At 40.6% G+C, this 19830-nt stretch overlaps 1 protein-coding gene across 1 annotated transcript; it reads right to left on the minus strand.

Moving 5' to 3' along the window:
- Nucleotides 1–4818: 4818 nt before the first annotated feature.
- On the minus strand, nt 4819–19830 carry LOC132527563 (zinc finger protein with KRAB and SCAN domains 8). Its single transcript, XM_060163449.1, has 6 exons — nt 19718–19830; nt 12727–13230; nt 11941–12082; nt 9806–9897; nt 9421–9544; nt 4819–7754 (listed from the first exon to the last, which is right to left on the minus strand). The coding sequence occupies exons 2-6, from the start codon at nt 13141–13143 to the stop codon at nt 6793–6795; spliced, it is 1737 nt and encodes a 578-aa protein (XP_060019432.1). The 5' UTR covers nt 13144–13230; nt 19718–19830; the 3' UTR covers nt 4819–6792.

Consider the following 19830-nt stretch of genomic DNA (forward strand, 5'->3'; position numbering starts at 1 on the left):
GGGGACACGGGTTCGTGCCCCGGTCCGCGAAGATCCCACATGCCGCGGAGTGGATAGGCCCGTGAGCCACGGCCGCTAGGCCTGCGCGTCCGGAGCCTGTGTTCCGCAGCGGGAGGGGCCACATCAGTGAGAGGCCCGCGTACCGCAAAAAAAACAAAAAACAAAAAGTCACTTCCAAACCTAGCATTCTATAGACTGTATGAGTAAACACAACAGATCAACACAGTTATTTCTTTGCTGTATTACATAAACTGATTTTTCTAACTCTGGGATTGTTACTCTTTAAACCTGTTGAAGGAAGTACCATTGAGTTACAAAAGGAGACTAGTTTTTAAAAAGTCTTCTTTTACACTACTCAATTTCCTAATTAACTAAATTTCCTACTAATATTTCCCCCTACATGTGTTTCTTAAGTAGGATTAACAGAGTATGTTAAAAACATTTTAAGTGGGGATGTGTTTTAATACTTGGCAAACTTTGACAACGTTCTGGCTTGGGGTTTCCTTGGGAAGTTGACAGTTATTCCTGTCTAGTGGCTGTCCAAGGGACTGTCGAGGGTCATGTGTTGTCCCCAAAGCTAAATCTTTGGTAAGTTGCAGGCCCCCTGCTAAAGAGATAGGCCCCAGTGTTTTACCTTGTATTTTATGTAATGAACCAAGATATAGAAGGCTAAAACTAGACTTGTACTCCTACAACATCTTCCACTTGGTATAAAGGATGGAGGCAGATTTGATGCTGAAAGCAATCTTAAAACATACAGGTATGTTGCTGTAAACTCCAAACATTAAGGCTTTTTCTAATCTTACAAACTACAAAATATATAAACACTTAGGATTCTCATAAAGCTTGGCATAGCTAATTTTTCTAATTGTAAAAAAAATCTAGTATTTCCTCTCTCTTCTTTTTCCTATTTACCTTAAATATATCTAGACCAGGGTTTCTCCACCTTGGAACTATTAAACATACGGAGCTTGATAATTCTTTTGTTGTGGGGGTTGTCCTGTGCACGCAGGATGTTTAGCAACATCTCCAGCCTTAACACTAGATGCCAGTGGTATCCTAGCCATCCACTAAAGGTACAACCGAAATTGTCTCCAGACGTTGCCAGATTTCTCCAGTTGAGAACCACCAGTCTAACTTGAGATACAAAAGCCTATTCTCAAGCACTTTTGCAATGATAAACAGTAATCTTTAGAGTTTCCTATTTTCTTTCTTAACCAATAAATAACTCTGACCAAACAAATAGAAAGCTTCACATTTCAACTTTTCACACATACCCTCCTAAAGTTGAATTTTTTGGTCTTTAGTCTTAGGTACAGGCAGTTATTGATGTACAATGGAAATGGGTCTGTGCACAAAATAAGAAGAGACACATATCCTCAAAAGCAGTGTAAAATTTTCTGTATATAAAAAAATAATCCACACAATAATTCGACAAGCATTTATTAAACGCCTACTATGTGCTCAGCACTGTACTAGGCACTAAGGGGTGCAAAGATACAAATGTAAAAGTTATTATTCCTGCCCTCAAGGAGCTTACAATTTAACTTGGGAAATAAATACAAATGTGAAACTACAATACAGAATGCTAGAAAATAATTACATAACAACATATTAGTAACTGCATGGACCATAGTAAAAACTCAAAAGGATCAGTGCTGAGGCAGCACAGAATAAGGGAGGTCTCAGTGTGAGATGAAATCGTCAGGGAGAGCTCATTCAGAAGATGTAATGGAAGCTAGGCTTTGAAGGGAGTAATGAACATGAGCTGGGGCCAAAGAGAAATCTAAGCAAAAGGAACAGCATGAGAAAGGCACAGAGGCAAGGGCTTATAAGACAACAGTGGAAGGTCACAGGAAGTTTAACCATGATAAATCAAGGTGAATATGCTAGAGAGCAATGAAGCTGAGGCAGATTAAGTATGGAGGGCAAGGTAATGAAGAGCTTTGAACATCACTGCTCTGATAGGAATTATTTGCTGGGTGTTCTTGAGTGAAAATGAGATATCATGAAAATGGAGTTTGAGGAGGACCATCTTGGAAGCATACAAGGTGGGGATCTTGGGAGTAAGTAAACTGAAAAGAAAGAATTACAATAACCTGGGCCTCAGATGATATGGATCTGCAGAGAAGGATATGAAGGGATAGCAGAAACGTAAAAAAGTCCAGCCTCAAAGAGAAAACTGACTAAGAATTGGTACAACTTAGCAAGACTTTGGACATGAACGATGGAGACCAGAAAAAGACTAAAAGACCACTCTAAGATTGGGATAAGAAATATGAAGGGTAGTGAGTCTGTTCAGAGTAAAGATGTTAAGCAAAGATGCCTATTTAAAAGGAAAACAGGGGTTGGGGACAGAGTGATGAGTTCTGTTTTCAAATACCAAGTTGTATAGGTACCTGTGGAAAAGTTCACAGGTACCTATAGTACCTGTGGGAGACAACCCACAGGGCAGGAAATATTAAGTTACTCAAATATAAGAAGGTAAGTGTAAACAATCACAATGGTTAAATAGGAGTATAGAAAAAGTAGTGAATAAAATTAAGACATGGAGATTTTCTCAGTGGAGAGGAAGAAAAGACCAACAAAGAAAAGCTAAAAGTGAAGAAACTGACCAAAAAGGATCCCACAAGTCAAAGGAGAATCCCTGAGATGCAGGGGAAATTCCCAAGTATGAAATACAGATCTAGAAGGACAAGAACTAAGAAAAGGCATTAATATTTATCCACTGATGATTCTGAGGATATTTCAGTGGAATACAAAAGCCAACAAGGAGAAGTTTTAAGAATAGATTAATGAGGAAACGGGGTTTAATAATGGATGACATGTTTGAGAAACCATGAATGACAGAAGAATAAAATGGTAGTTGGAAATGAGCAGTAAAGTTGAAGTTTTTACACATTTTATGCTGTAGATGAACTTACTGGTGTCATCCTGACTGTCCATCTGCCTGGCCTAGGGCATGGATATTTCATTTCCCTCCACAATGTTACTTTCCCTGGGGCAGTTCACAGAGAAATGTACTTGAATCTATAAGTTACTGCTTTGTCCTCCCAGTTTTTAAAAATGTTTTACTTCTTTACACGTTTTCCTTGCAGAATTTAGCTTTCTAGTACTACAAAGCATCAAAAGTATCAACATTTAAAGATGATATAATTATAAACCAAAATGGCATTTTCAACCAATTTTCCAGTAACTGTATGGATTTGCACTATAGTGCACATTTCCTCCCTCAGTAACCAGGAATACATAATTTTTTTTTTTTTTTTTTTGCGGTATGCGGTATGCGGGCCTCTCACTGTTGTGGCCTCTCCCGTTGCGCAGCACAGGCTCCAGACACACAGGCTCAGCTGCCATGGCTCACGGGCCCAGCCGCTCCGTGGCATGTGGGATCTTCCCGGACTGGGGCACGAATCCGTGTCCCCTGCATCGGCAGGCGGACTCTCAACCACTGCGCCACCAGGGAAGCCCAGGAATACATAATTTTTAAATGGCTGGCCAGGGTTAGGGTGTTCATTAGAGACACAGCAGGTCAGCTGTCAGGAGCACAGGCTTGAGAATCAGACTATGTAGGTTAGAATCCCTGCTCTATCACTTACTAGTTGTGATCTTGATCAACTCATTCAGCTCTCTAAGCCTCAGTTTCCTCATCCATACAGTGGAGTATACAATATCTACCATAAGCATAAGAAATGTGTAACACTGGGTTTGGCACATAGTGAGTGCTCAATAAATGTCAGCTATTATTATCTAGAGCCTCAGAACCAAGAGTAAAACTAACTGTTCCCATATGGGAATCAATCACTGCATTCTAGCCTGCCACCTTACTCAATGGAGAAAATCTTTGAAACCTAAGATGTCTCTACTAGGACTATGCTGGATCGCAACAGTTACAGAAGAACCACTTTATTACACCAGGTCCTAAAATGAAAAGCTGAGGATGGGAGAAGAAAGTACTGGTGAACAGTTCATTTCAGATTAAGAGCATAAAAACAGAATATGCAGGATAAAGGAACTTAGTGCATGTCACTCATAGTTAGGAGCAAAATAAGGTCATACAGAGTGATCAACAATATTCTAATGCTAAGAGTGAAAACAGGAGACCAAGAATGGGCTTCTACTTATGCCCCCAAAGAAACAATAGCCTTTTTCTACTGTCTTATACTACTTGGCTATCTCTATAGGTGTGCTGAATCAGCCTTGGTATATATCGTTCTTTCAAGTCATATTCTTTTCTCACATGCATCCCAGTAAAATAGTAATCTTTCTGGTCATATTTTCTTTAAATTTCTGCCAGATATTAGTAATTCTGAGATTTAAGTCTGGCTACACATTACTCTGAGTAGAGATGTTAACTGGTACATCTACAGTCATTTCAATACGGTACTCTGCTGAGAGCTTTCATTGGAATAGGAGACAATTGTTCCCCTAAACTATCAATACATGGGAGGAGTGTGTGTATACATGCACATGCACACACACACATACTCTCCCTCTGACAATGTACTCATCCTATGTAATATCTGTACACAGGTAGCATTTGCCTCAGGTAGAATTAGTATCTTAAGGACAATAAGGCACAACTAAAGTGGAGAGCAAGGATCTAGAGATAACTAGATTTATTTCTGGTTTCTTGTAATTTCAAGTACCAGGGAATTAGGAATAGTAATCTACAGGCCAAAAAGAGGGAGAGGGAGGAGGGAGGAGGGGGGGAGGAAGGAGGAGGGAGGAAGGGGGGAGGGGGAGGAGGGAGGGGGGAGGAGGGAGGAGGGAGGAAGGGGGAGGGGGGAGGAAGGGGGGAGGGGGGAGGAGGGAGGAGGGAGGAGGGAGGAGGGAAGATAAGAAAATAAAGGATACTGAAAAGCATTGTTTTGAAGAAGTTAACCAAGGAAACCAGGATGACAAATGACAAGGGGGTACCAATGGTTCAATGAAATAGATGTAGATAGCCTTGATGTTATTAGTGGTCAATATGGGCCATACTGGGGTAGGGAAGGGATGTTATAGGGAAGGAATTTATGATCTAAAAGGTGGACCTCTATGATACCTGATTTTATAACTGATTTTTGAAAACATCAATCATAAAACAACATGATTAGAAAGTGCTGTCCCTGTTCATGATAGTCACAGTGTGAAATTTCATAATTTCTCTTGGAATTTTCATCACAATGTGTATCATTTTCTTCTGGATAGGATTAATGGAATTAATTCCAATTCTGACAGCTGATTTTGGAAACAGCCAAAAGTTATTCAATTCCAAATATGGTGAATAAGTGAGTAATCAAGTGGTCAAAAATGAGATGAAATTCAAGAGTAATAGAGTTTTCTTGTATGGTCTATTAAATGGGAATCTTGAGAATGTTCCAAATATCTAAAGGAGTGGTAGCACTTGGAATAATAGCACTACTGGAATAGCTAGAACTGCCCAATTTAAAGGACAACCCATATTTGGATTCTTCTGGAAGTTGTAGGTGTTAAACCAGCCTCATTACTTTATACAATATCCCCTGGTATACTGAAAGCTTCAAAGATGAAATATAGTGCTTGGTGATGATGAGTTTAATACTGTGTCTTTGCTGGATTACAGATGGAGTGCACCAGAATTCAGAAGAATGAGGAACTGTGAGGTGAAGTGTTCAACTGATTACCGCTGTAGATATGGCAAGAAAGAGATGAAGAATGAGGGAGGTGTTGAGGCCATCTAAGGAGGTGGGTCCAGGGTAAAGACAAGAGTGTAGACCATCTAGTCAGGGGGTTTGTGCAGACCCCTGAGAGAGTGGTACCGTAATGGGCCAAAAGAGATGAGTATACATTCTTTGTAAGGATTTTTATGTCTTCTTCAAGCACCTCTGTCTCCTTTTTTTTCCCCATGTGATGCCTTAACGAGGATAGTGTAAACACCTATTTGTACCACAGTGTACAGTGGGAAGGTGGAAAGCAGAGTCAGAAGTCACCAAAAGGCACAACCATCCAAGCTCAAGAGCAGCGGGGCTGAGTCTCCACTCACCTCTTTCTCTGCATCATTCCCACAACCATCACTAATGCGTCCACTTCCTCGCTGACACAGGTACTGGGACTGGGAGTGGTGAAGGATACGTATGGATGCTCAATGACTCAGTGGAGTCAGTGAAGGTGATATATGAAGAAAAATGCTGGAGTGCTGTTAAAAATATAGCATTCTGAGTTTGCATGGGAATATGGATTTCCACTATCAGGAGCATTAGAATAAAATAAAATGCACACTTAAGCATAAATACATGAGATGTCTGTAAAAACTTCCCTAGAACAGGATCTTAGAAAGCTAAATATAAGTCTCACACAGAGGCTGCTTCAAACTCTAAAGCAGCTTCTTAGGTCAGATTAGGAGCACAAGTGCACCTTTAGGGGAATAAATGGGAGAAGGGATCACAGATGGGAAGAAACAGAGGAACTAGGAGGAGTAGCCTCTCTCAAACCTATAGCTACTCACCAAAAAGACAAAGTTAAGTGCCTCAAGCCACGACGAGCAACTTGCTCTAATGCTATTTTAAGCTTCTAAAGGAGACCTTAGGCCATCGGGAGCTCCACTCCATCAGACACCTCCCAAGATAGTCAAGCTAATCAACCTGCATCAAGGCACTGTGCCCAAACTACTGAAGAGCTATTCTAACTTTGTCACACTATCAATTCTGACCCTAGATAAGGTTGTAATGATGCTGAACTTTCTGCCTTTTTGTTACACTGAAAGACCTCTCACTAGCACATGGTTCCTCTAATGCTGAATAATGCCCAATCTATGACTAAAGTTTTTTCCTAAACTCCCGTGGATTCAGACTTTTCTCCACTGTGGATTCTCTGATGTCGAATGAGACTTGACCTCTGAATAAAGGCTTTCCCACACTCATTACATTGATAGGGCTTCTCCCCTGTGTGAATTCTCAGATGCTGAATGAGGCCAGTGTTCCCATTGAAAGCTTTCCCACATTCTTTACATTTATAGGGTCTTTCTCCAGTGTGGATTCTCTGATGTTCAATAAGGCCTGACTTTTGACTGAAGGCCCTCCCACACTCATTGCATTTGTAGGGTTTCTCCCCAGTGTGGCTTCTCTGATGGCCAATAAGATGTGAGCTCCGCCTGAAGGTTTTCCCACACTCATCACACTCATAGGGCTTCTCCCCAGTGTGGATTCTCTGATGTCCGATGAGGTGTGAGCTATGACTGAAAGCTTTCCCACACTCATTACATTCATAGGGTCTCTCCCCACTGTGGATTCTCTGGTGCAGAATAAGGCCCGCACTCTGACTGAAAGCCTTCCCACACTGATTGCACTGATACGGCTTCTCCCCAGTATGGATTCTCTGGTGCAGGATCAGGCCTGTGTTTTGACTGAAGGCTTTACCACACTCCTTACAGTGGTAGCGTTTTACTTTGTTGTGGATATCCTGATGGGAAAGAAGGGCTGACCTGTAACTGAAGGCTTTACCACACACATTACACTGATAGGGTTTCTCCCCAGTGTGGATTCTCCAGTGGCGAACAAGACCTGAACTCTGAGCAAAGCTCTTCCCACATTCATCACATTTATGTCGTCTCTCTTGGGTGGGATTTCCCCGCTGCCTCTCTAATGTGCCCAGAAGGTCTCGGGCTTCTCCATGCTCAAGACCCCCGATAACATCCCCGTTGCATTTGGCAGCTGTCTCTCCATGTGGTTGGATTCCAGTAGATATTACCTGTTTTGAAGCTAATTCCCTGTTCTCATTCCTGGTCTCACCACCTGGAATAAAAATGTAATAAACATCAAGCCAACGTCACTTCCTATACTCTATGTTAGGAGAAAGAAATCAAAGATGGGGGAAAGGAATATACACTTGGAACAGCTACAAGTAAACGCAAAGCTCCCACCTGTCTCTGAAATGCCTTTGTTAATATGGGGAGAAAGGAGCAGGGTCAAAGAGAAGTACCACACACCAACTGGGGAAGAACTGCCATCAAAAAATAGGGTTGATGGGGCTTCCCTGGTGGCACAGTGGTTGAGAGTTCGCCTGCCGATGCAGGGGACACAGGTTCGTGCCCCGGTCTGGGAGGATCCCACGTGCCGCAGAGCGGCTGGGCCCGTGAGCCATGGCCGTTGAGCCTGCGCGTCCGGAACCTGTGCTCCACAATGGGAGAGGCCACAACAGTGAGAGGCCCGCATACCGCAAAAAAAAAAAAAAAAAAAAAATAGGGTTGATGGAAGGAGGACTAAAGTAGAGAAGGGATCAACTGCGGAGAAGTGGAAGTTGGGGAGTGGGAAGGAATATGGAACTACGAAAAGACCTAATGAGTGGAAAAGGAATGAAAAAGTCCCAGTCATTAAAAGGGAGGAGCACAATAGGTCTAAGTGAGAGAATCTATGTGAACTCAGAGAGCACTAAAAGATTTCAATTTCCAACTGGCAAAGAGAGCAATACCCAGTTACAAACTGTAAGGTAAGTCCTAGATTAGAGAATAAAAGTGCCCTTTAATTTTTTTTAATTTATTTATTTATCCTGGTTATTTTATTTCTATTTATTTTTTTAATTGAAGTATAGTTCGTTTACAATACCGTGTTAGTTTTGGGTGTACAGTAAAGTGATTCAGTTACACATATATATGTGTATATATCTTTATTCTTTTTTAAAATTCTTTTCCATTATAGGTTATTATAAGATATTGAATAGTTGCTGTGCTATACAGTAAATCCTTGTTGTTTATCAATTTTATATATGGTAGTGTGTATCTTAATCCCATACTCCTAATTTATTCCTCTCCCCACCTTCCCCTTTGGTAACCATAAGTTTGTTTTCTGTGCCTGTGAGTCTATTTCTGTTTTGTAAATAAGTTCATTTGTACTATATTTTAGATTCCACTATTTTTTAGATTCTCTGTCTGACTTACTTCACTTAGTATGATAATCTCTAGGTCCATCCATGTTGCTGCAAATGGCATTATTTCATTCTTTTTTATGGCCTAGTAATATTCCATTGTATTGATATATATATATATATATATATATACACACACACATACACATACACACACACCACATCGTCTTTATCCATTCATCTGCTGATGGACACTTAGGTTGCTTCCATGTCTTGGCTATTGTAAATAGTGCTGCTTTGAACATTGGGGGGCATGTATCTTTTCAAATGACAGCTTCTGTCTTTTCCAGATACACACCCAGGAGTGGGATTGCTGGATCATATGGTAACTCTATTTTTAGTTTTTTAAGGAACCTCCATGCTGTTTTCCATAGTGGCTGCAAAAGTTCCTTTTAGAACTCCAGAAGTCTCAATATTTTATCTTTCTGTTGGATCCTGAGTTTAAACTCAACTATGTCTTTCAGAAAGCTCAAAGCTACTGTACACATAAACAAACACAAAACTGTAAATGATAATAATAACCAGAGCTTTCCTTACCCAGGGAGAACATGTTTCTGTAATTCTCTGGCCTGTTATCTCTACTCAGATCCTTCTGTGATGAATCAAGAAGCCATTCCTCTCGAATTAGGGACACAGCCATGTCTTCAATCTTCTCCAAAGTCTGAAACAAAACAAGATGCCCATCTGGGACTGGGACTGTTCCACAGTTCAAACCCAGAGTGTCAGAGAGATCCACCAGGGTTGGAGTGGATCAAGAGGTGGGAATGTACTGTGTAAAGGGATCTGCATAGCTAGCAGGAAAGAACAGGAAAATGCACCAGATTCATTGGGGGAAAATCAAGGATCAACCTGTCTCTATGCAGAAGAACATGGGGCAAGTTCTTAATGGAGCTATGGGGTTTCAGTGAGGAGAACAACTCACCTGGAACCCTGCTGTAAGAAGTGTAGCTCTCATCTCCTGGTCTCGAGGACTTCCTTTCTGGGAAGGAGTAGGACTCTGTGAAGCAGATATGGCTGAGAGAGGAGAAAGGAGCTATGAATGAGAACAGCCTTGTCCTGTGGTTATAGGAACCAGCACTAACACATTCCAAAATTATTTGTATTTCAGCCAATACGCATGCCAGAGATTTTGAATATGAAATGCTGTTAATCTTGGACTCTGGGTTCATACCTATGGTTGCTCACAAAACATCTGCACTTTGATGTCCCACTCAGCCTGAAGTTACATGTCAAAAATAGAAAGTATACCGGTTTCCTAACAGGAAGTGCATTACAACTTCTTCTCTACCACCAAAGCTATATTCCATCCTTGTGCTTGTACACAGTATTTCTTTAGGTCCTGATCTCTTGCCAAGCTGAATATGAGAACCAATCTATCTCTACTAACTCTACTACTTTTTTGAAATGTCTACCATGACTGCCAGCATCTGCTTCCTATAGAAACCAGACAGGGTAATATCAAAATAAACATAGACTACTGTGTCTTGGGCAACAGGCATTAGAATTTTACATAAGGATTGTATTATTAATTGAAAATGTTTCTAAACTTCTTTAGAAATATTAAAAATCCATTAATTTAGAACAAATTACTATAAACCACACAAATGAAAAAATAAGAAATTCAGGGCAAGTATGAGATGAGACTAGAACACCTTATCTTGTTCTGTAAGAAAATTCTCAAAAAATGATGGAGAAATGTCAATAGGACACAGGAGCCAGACTGAAGAGGCCTCCTCTGGCCAACTCTGAGACAATTTAAGCATCAAAATAAAGATAGTAACAGAACATTTCTGGAATAAAATAAGAATTTATGAGTCCATATTGATAAATAAAAAATGAATAAATAAAATAAAATGGGGGAAGGAGAGAACACTCTCCATTACAATAAATAAATAAATGTAGAAGAAATGACAGAGTTAGAAAATAATCACTTTAGTAATCACTGATTCAGTCAAGAAGCATCAATAAATACTAAAACTAGTGTTTCAGCAACAAAAGTTTCATGAGGACCAGGATATTTACATAGACTCAAGAGTATCTCCCCACAAATTACTTATTAACTACAAAGGGAAAAACAGTAACAAAAACCTAGCAAGAATAACCTTAACCAAGTCATCAAAGATAACATTACCAATAACAGGCAAATTCCTGTTGTATTCCTGAGGACAACATCACTTCTGGGATGTTCATGCCAAATATATACAACTCGAATCTACATATGAAGAAACATCATACAAACTCAAATTGTTGTCATTCTACAAAATAACTGACTTGTACTCTTCAAAAATGTCAAGATCGTGAAAGGCAAAGGAAGGGTGAGGAACTACTCCAAGTTAAAGGAGACTAAAGAGACAGGACAGCTAACTGCAAAGTGGGATCTTGGACTAGACTCTGGAAGAACATTATTGGGACAACCAGCAAAAACTGAATATGAACTGTGGACTAGATTAGTATTGTATCAGTGTTAAATTTCCTAATTGTGGGGGCTTCCCTGGTGGCGCAGTGGTTGAGAGTCCGTCTGCCAATGTGGGGGACACGGGTTCATGCCCCGGTTCGGGAGGATCTCAGATGCCACGGAGCGGCTGGGCCCGTGAGCCATGGCCGCTGAGCCTGCGCGTCCGGAGCCTGTGCTCCGCAACGGGAGAGGCCACAACAGAGGCCCGCGTACCGCAAAAAAAAAAAAAAAAACTCCTAATTGTGATCAATTTATTGTGGTTATCTATGAAAACACTCTTGTTTAAGAAAATACATACTGAAATATTTACAAATAAAGTGTCATGATACCAGCAAAACCTCAAAATGCCTATGTTGTAAAATACACTGTGGTAACAGAAATGTATGAATATATAAAACCCCCAAATTCTTTAATTTGTTCATGAGTTTACCACTGGGACTAAGAGTCTGTATTTGAAGCCTAGATAAACATTTAAATCAGGTCTTATTGCTGGTCTGTAAACAGTAGAGGCTAGTTCCTTCCAGGAACTAGACAGGTGTCCCAAAGGTACTTTCTTTCCTCTCTGCTTTCCCACTCCTCATCAATGAAATCTAGCTCCTCACCTCTGTCTTGTGGCCCTTGGAGCACTGGAGATTCGTGCTGGGTTGCCACAGGTTGGAGCTGAGTATCCGGAGGCTCTGGTGCAGATTTGGAATGCACGACCTCCTCCCAGAGTACCCTATGTCCATGTGCACGAGCAGGGACCTAGAAACAAGACACCTGCATTACAAGGAATCCCTTTGAGAAATGAAGTGAACAATGTAACAGTACCAAGAGCACATCTAAAGGGGTACATACTGGGGGAAGGAAAAAGCAGAATCTCACTTAGTTAGGAACACAAACATGTTGATTTGCACAGAAAGGCATCATTTCTGCTTAGTACTGAAGGAAAAGATTTCTGCTGATGCCCTCCCTGCTGCCCACAATGCTGATATTCTGCATTCCCAAGAAAGGGGAAGAATGATAAACAGAAGCTTAAAACAGTGCTCTTTAGTGGAAACAACTTTTGATAAGGAACTAGGAAACCTGAGTTAGGGGCTCAGATCTGCATTTAGTTATTTGGGTGCCCCTGAAAAAGTAAGTTAAGCTCTCTATGCATCAGTTTCCCATCTAGCAAACAGAACAATAATACAGTTGTAGGGATGTTATGAGGATAAAAAATGGATTTATATCCTTTACAAGAATAAAAAGAACTCTACAAATACAAGCCATACCACACGATAACTCTTTTCATCCTCCTGCAACACAAACTCATGCTCAGCATTTATTCTCCCATTGTTGTGTCAATGTCCCTCCACCCAGCTTCCTGGACTCTCACAGTCAGAGCATGCCCACCTCCTTCTACTTACTGGCCGTCCCAGTATATCAATTTGCCTTTCCAAATCCTCCAATAGAGTCACCACCTCCTCTCCATTCTCTAGATGATGTTCCTTAACCAGAGTCTGGAGCTCCTCAGGCAGGATGGTCAAGAACTGCTCCAGCACCAGCAGCTCCAGGATCTGCTCCTTGGTGTTCAAATCTGGCCTCAGCCACTGGTGGCAAAGTGCTCGGAGTTGGATCAGCGCTTCTCGGGGTCCTAGTGTCTCTTGGTAGCATAACTTCCTGAAGCGCAGGCGGAACAGCTCTTGGCCAGGAGGGTTATTTTCATGTAGACTTGATTCCTGGTCCCAACCATGATCTTCCTCTACCTTGATGATTACAAGGTCCTCTTCAGGAGCCTGGTCTGGTGGGGATGGGGCTGAAGACTTCCTTGATTCTGCAGCCATTTAGGGCCAGAAAAGCTCAGGAGACTTGTTTCCACTACTTTATCTTCTTAAGAGAACCTTCTGAGGGCCTCTTCTTTAAGGGTACTTCTTTGGGAAGAGAAAATGACAAATAGTGTAAAGGCAAGTCAAAGGTCATAGTAATCTACTGAGATATCTTAACAAGTTCCCTTCCATGACATGGACTTCATGGCTCAGTCATTTAAGTGATCCTCTCCAGAAATAACTCCTTGCCTCCTTAGCCTTCTGCATGCCAATCTCATCTGGGAATAACCCTTTCCTTCTGCCTTCTCTCTTGGGGATGTGGAACATGGCTAAACAAAGTCAGGAAACCATGTAGACTGGGTCTAACTGAAATTCTGCATTTAACCTCATCTGGCCCTCAGGGCTGCTGATTTAACTCCTTTCAACATTCGCTATACCAGCTATACTGTTTCTACACACTTTGGCTCTCAACCTGCCCCTCACTCTCAACATGAGACTAATTTCCATATAATCTAGCTCAAGATATTGTCAAGAACTGTCCTAACACTTTCTTCTTCTCCACCTAACATTATCATACATGTGCTCCCCCTGCCATCTTCCCCCTGTCTCCAGGCTAACTTCTACTATGGACTTTACCTCAAGCTCTGTAACTCTTCTCTGGGGCACAGGTCCTGTATCTCCAAGGAACCTGGATGCCCTATCAACACCTGCAACCCCAAAACCTAGTCCCATACACTAATGATGTTCCAGAACGTTTTATAAATAAAATCATACAGTATGTAGCCTTTTGAGTCTGGCATCTTTCACTTAGCATATTGTACTTGAGATCATCAATGCTGTTGTACATATCAGGAGTTTATTCCTTATATGGATGAATGTTTACCCATTCTCTAGTTGACAATACCTCAATTGCTTCCAGTTTTTGATGATTACAAGTGATGCCACTATAAACATCTGCACATGAGTTTTTGTGTGAACACAGTTTTCATTTCACCTGGGTAAACATCCAGAAGTAAAATTGCTAGGTCATATTGTAAGTATATGTATAACTTTATAAGAAACTGCCAAACTGTTTTCCAAAGTGGCTATAATACTTTGCATTCCACTAGCAAGATGTGAGAACTGCAGTTGCTCCATATCCTGACCAGCATTTGACATATAAATAAATAAATATATAGACATATATATAGATTTAGATATCCTAAAGGCATATAGTGGTATCTCACAAGGGTTTTAATTTGCATTTCTCTATTGACTAATGACGTTGAGCACCCTTTCCTGTGCTTATTTGCCATCCATATAGTTGGTCCTTCATACCCATGGGTTCCACATCCCTTGATTCAATCAACCACGGGTCAAAGATGTTTGGGGAAAAAAAATTCCAGAAAGTTCCCAAAAGGAAAACCTGAATTTGCTACACACCACCAACTATTTACATAGCCTTTACATTTTATTAGGTATTATAAGTAATCTAGAGATGATTTAAAGTATACGTGAGGATGTGTGTAGGTTATATGCAAAGACTATGCCATTTTATATGAGACTCGAGCATCGACAAATTTTAGTATCCATGAGGGGTCCTGAAACAAATCCCCCATGGATACCAAGGGACAACTGTATCTTTTTTGGTAAGTATCTGCTCAAAACTTTTGCCTATTTATAAAATTAGTTTATTTTATAATTGAGCTTTGAGAATTCCTTACATATTTTGGATACAAGTCCTTTATGAAATACGTGACTTGCAAATATTTCCTCCTTTACATTCTTTTAAAAGTGCCTTTCCAAGAACAGAAATTCGTAATTTTTTTTTTTTTTGTGGTACGCGGGCCTCTCACTGTTGTGGCCTCTCCCGTTGCGGAGCACAGGCTCCGGACGCACAGGCTCAGCGGCCATGGCTCACGGGCCCAGCCGCTCCGCGGCATGTGGGATCTTCCCGGACCAGGGCACGAACCCGCGTCCCCTGCATCGGCAGGAGGACTCTCAACCACTGCGCCACCAGAGAAGCCCTGAAATTTATAAATTTTTGAAGTTTGTCAACTTTTTCCTTTTAGGCATTGTACTTTTGGTGTCATATCTAAGAAATCTTTGCTTAATCTAAGGTCACAAAGATTTTCTCCTGTTTTTTTCCTAAAAGTTTTATAGTTTTAGGTTTTACCTTTAGTTCTATGATTGCTTTTAAGTTAATTTTTGTTCAGAGTTTGAGGTATGGATGGAGGTTCATTTTTTTGCATACAAATATCAATTGTTCCAGCACTATTTGCAAAAACAGATTAAACTTTACCCATTGAATTGTCTTTGCATCTTTGTCAAAAATCAAGTGACTATACATGTGTGGATCTCTTTCTGGAGTCTATTTTGTTCCACTGACCTATATGTTTTTCTTTTTGCCAATACAAAACTGTCTTGATTGCTGTGGCTTTTAAAATCCTGAAATTACTAAGAGTCCTGCAACTTTGTTGTTCATTTTCAAAATTGTTTCAGCTTTTCTAGTTCTGTTGCCTTTTGATATAAATGTTATAATTGGCTTCTCCTACAAAAAAAATTCCTGGAATAGGATCTGTGTTGAATCTGTAACTCAGTTGAGGTACAACTGACATCTTAACAATATTGTTTTCTATTCCATAAACATGGTATATCTGTCCATTTATTTAAGTCTTCTGATTTCTTTCATTAGTACCCACACTATTTACCTATTCTCAAAGGACAAGATAAAATGCTTTCTTCTTAAAATCCTTTCTTAATGATTCCAATTGGAAGTGATTTCCCTCTTATTCTATACATCTGTTACATAAGTATGTATTACTTTAATGTTACTTTTGCCATAATTGTGTATTATTAGTTGCAAAGGAGTTTTGACTTTCTAACTTAACTGTATGTTTCCCATGAGTACAGGTCTTTATCTTTTATCTTACTGATAGAATTGAAGAACATTAGAGGGCTATTATTTACAATACCCGACACAGACTGTATTTATATTTGTTGAAGAGTAAGTTTTAGATATAAGGCCTGAGGTCTTCTTTAGACCTGTTCAATTACAGGGTCCTATTTCTTTGGGGGATATATGTCTATGGCTTTTACCTTTGGTATTAGGCATCATCTCTTGCCTGCAGTAGCAGTGGTAAGTGGTCTTCCTGCCTTTGGTTATGCTTTCTTTCCATTCATGTTCCATAAAGATGCTTATTGTGGGTTGAATTGTTTCCCCCCCCAAAAAAAGATATGTCGAGGTACTAACAGCAAACAAACAAACAAAAAACATACTACAGGGCTTCCCTGGTGGCGCAGTGGTTGAGAGTCCGCCTGCCGATGCAGGGGACACGGGTTCATGCCCCGGTCCGGGAAGATCCCACATGCCGCGGAGCGGCTGGGCCCGTGAGCCATGGCCGCTGAGCCTGCACGTCCGTCTGGAGCCTGTGCTCCGCAATGGGAGAGGCCACAACAGTGAGAGGCCCACGTACCACAAACAAAACAAAACAAAACAAAACAAAACGTACTACAATGCATAACATAATCCCCACAACAAAGAATGATCTGGTCCAAAGTGTCAATATCGAGGCTGATAAATCCTGGTCTCGTGGAAATCATTCAACTCTAACTTAAAAAGTCTCAGCTTACCTATTACCTTTTAAATTCCTGTTGCCCTCACTCCTCAGCCGCCAATACCCCCAACCCCCTGCCCCAGAAGACTAAGGTGCTCATTCTTTTTTGTTTGTTTGTTTTTTTGCTTTTTGTTTTGTTTTGTTTTGTTTTTGTGGTACGAGGGCCTCTCACTGTTGTGGCCTCCGGATGCGCAGGCTCGGCCATGGCTCACGGGCCCAGCCACTCCGTGGCATGTGGGATCTTCCTGGACCGGGGCACGAACCCGCATCCCCTGCATCGGCAGGCGGACTCTCAACCACTGCACCACCAGGGAAGCCCTAAGGTGCTCATTCTTGCCAAGTTATTTTTTACATGGTCCAGACATAGGATTTATCACACTGTGTACAGTATGTACTGCAAATGTCAGCCCATGGCCATGGTTTTCTTGCAAATGTTAGTTTGTAGCCGTGACCTTTTTCTTTGTATCTCTTTTTAAGCAGGGAAGTTATATTACATATTTGTATGTCAGAAAGATCACAATGGCAGCACTGTGGAAAACAGGATGGAGAAAAACATAACTGAAGGCATCACTGTAGAGAATGGAAAAGAGCATAACCAAGGGCATCATATCCAAAAGCAACTGGCAAGAAATGCGAACATCAAGATAAAATCCCAGACCTGTAGTCCGCCAAGGGAAAGAAGAGGTAGGCACTTATAAGGAAAATCAGATTACATATTGTTCCTGACATGAGTCTTCAAAGCAGTGTCTCTATCTTTCAGGGGTTTTGGGCCGAGAGGGTGGGGTAGGGTTGGCTCATAGTCTCTCAGTCTAATGAAAACACAGAACTTCTCCCCATAAAAAAGCCCATAGGCACAAAAGTTTACATTCAATTTCATCGGGTTCATACACCAAACGTCCACCTAAGGACTCCAGGAAGGTTAAGAACCCCTACGTAGAGAGAGTGGACAGAAAAGGAAGAGAATTTGAAAAGTTATCTTTAAAATCAGACAAGACTGGTGACAGTAGTTTTGGGAGTAAACTACAGATAGGAGAAATCAAGGAGCTAGAGATAACGTTAAATATGGTAACTGACAACAGAGGGTTTAATTCATAGATGATAACTTTACAGAGAAGTGGGGGAATTTCCTGGAATACAGAGATTTGAGGGAAGAGTGAATTTGGACAAGAGGCTGAGATTTTGTGGAGGGTTTGAGACAAGGGGTAAACAATTTTGTTTTGAACAGACAGGGTTAACATCCATGGTTTTAAAATAATTCATTTAAAAAATCAAGGAAAATTTAATAAATTCTTAAAATAGATACTTATAGTTTAAAAACTTAAAAGGTCATTACTATGGGACATGAATTCTGAACTCTAATTGTTTTGAATGTGATTCTGCATAGTCATAGTTTTACCATGTTTTCCTATGAATTTCCTAAAGTCAAGGTTCATCTTTAAGTACTGAACTACTGGCCATCTTCCATCTTATAATCAATGCTCGTCAATACTAGCTTTAAAAGGTTTCAATGTTAAGTGTGCATCACGCAAGAACTTTATATTGTTGATATGTTAAAACGGTAATATAATACTAAATGACATTAAAACCTCAGTAGTGAAACTGATGGGAGTCATCTAATTATCAGATTTGTTCATATTTTAAACCAAATCAACCAATCTTATCCATTATCCATTTGATTATTCTTTTTAGTAGCTAACTTTCCATTTTTAGCCTCTTCCCTCTCCCATGAGACAAGTTTTTGAAAATTACAGCCTATAACTAAACAAGTACAAAGATACGTACTACAAAATTAGTCTACTATGTACCCTCCTCTCAAAGTATATACACCTGTATTTAGGTTGGTAAGCACCTTGTGGATCAAGATTGCGTCTTACATTCTCTTTTAAGAATACCTCATCAAGTTTCTTGATTTAGGAAGCTAAAATAATCAATCTTTAAAGCTTCTTCTCATCTCAAACGCTATAATCCTGTGAACTACTGAAAGCACAACCCATTTTAACAGCATTTCAACAGATGAAGAAAGAATGTTTTCTTCCTTTAGACTAATTTAAGTCTAATTTGGGATGTTTGAGAGCTGAAAATAAAACAAAACAAAGATATTTTCCAGGCTTTAAAGATAAAGGTGAAGTAAACACTGTGCTTTATAGGTATCTCAAACTGCGTTAAGTTTTAACATCTACCACATTTTACACTTAACCACAGCAGAAATTCAAAATATGTATGCATTTGCTACAACAATGATTACTGCATAAGTATACTTAACTGAACTAATCAAATAGAAATAGGGATTATTTTTTAGAGGTGGTAGTGGCAGTCTTAATGTTGCCTGACAAAAATTACTCATGAGTCACTTGAGTTTTGGAAATGGGGCCCCTCCGAAAGAGTTCCCAGGCATCTGCTTCAATTAGCTTTAATAAACTAAGTATTCTGAATAAGTCTGAATTTTACATCACCACGAAGCTGTCAAAAAATGTTTCTTTTGTACATTTATGCAGTCAACACACCACCACATTCTGAATACACCACAAAGAGCAAAATAACTTAGCAGGAAAAATTGGCTTCCAAGGATAACTGGGGTTTCCAAAAGCAAAATATATCTTAAAAAAAAAAAAAGAGAATTGTGACGGAAATGCAAAATTGCTAAGTAAAAACAATTCAGATCGTGGAAAGAGGAGGATGAAAGATAACACGGGGGAAAAAAAAAGATAACCCGGGAACAGTTTCCTATTTTAAGACAAAATCGACTGCAAATAACGCCACAAAACGATTAGCGATGAAGACAGCGAATCTCTACTAAAGGTTCCCTCGCAAAAAGTTTAGGCACGCGGACTCGGCCTGCGCTGGCAACCAAAGCGACCCGTGATCCACCGAATCACCGGGGCGCCGACTTCGGCTCAGGTCCCCTCTCAAGACCCCTCACGCTTGTTCTCACCTGCGGCCTGGTCTGGCCACAAAGCCCTCCCCTTCCTCCGGCCCGGAGCCCGAACCGTACTCACCGTGAGTTCCAGCGGCGGCCCGGGTGGGGAAGTGAGGCTGCAAACTGTGGACAGACCTGGAGGGAGGGCTGGTAGAAAAAGGGGCGAAAGCTGTAACCGGACCAGGCCCCTCC

Source organism: Lagenorhynchus albirostris, chromosome 10, assembly GCF_949774975.1.
Source record: "Lagenorhynchus albirostris chromosome 10, mLagAlb1.1, whole genome shotgun sequence".
Lineage (NCBI taxonomy): Eukaryota > Metazoa > Chordata > Mammalia > Artiodactyla > Delphinidae > Lagenorhynchus > Lagenorhynchus albirostris.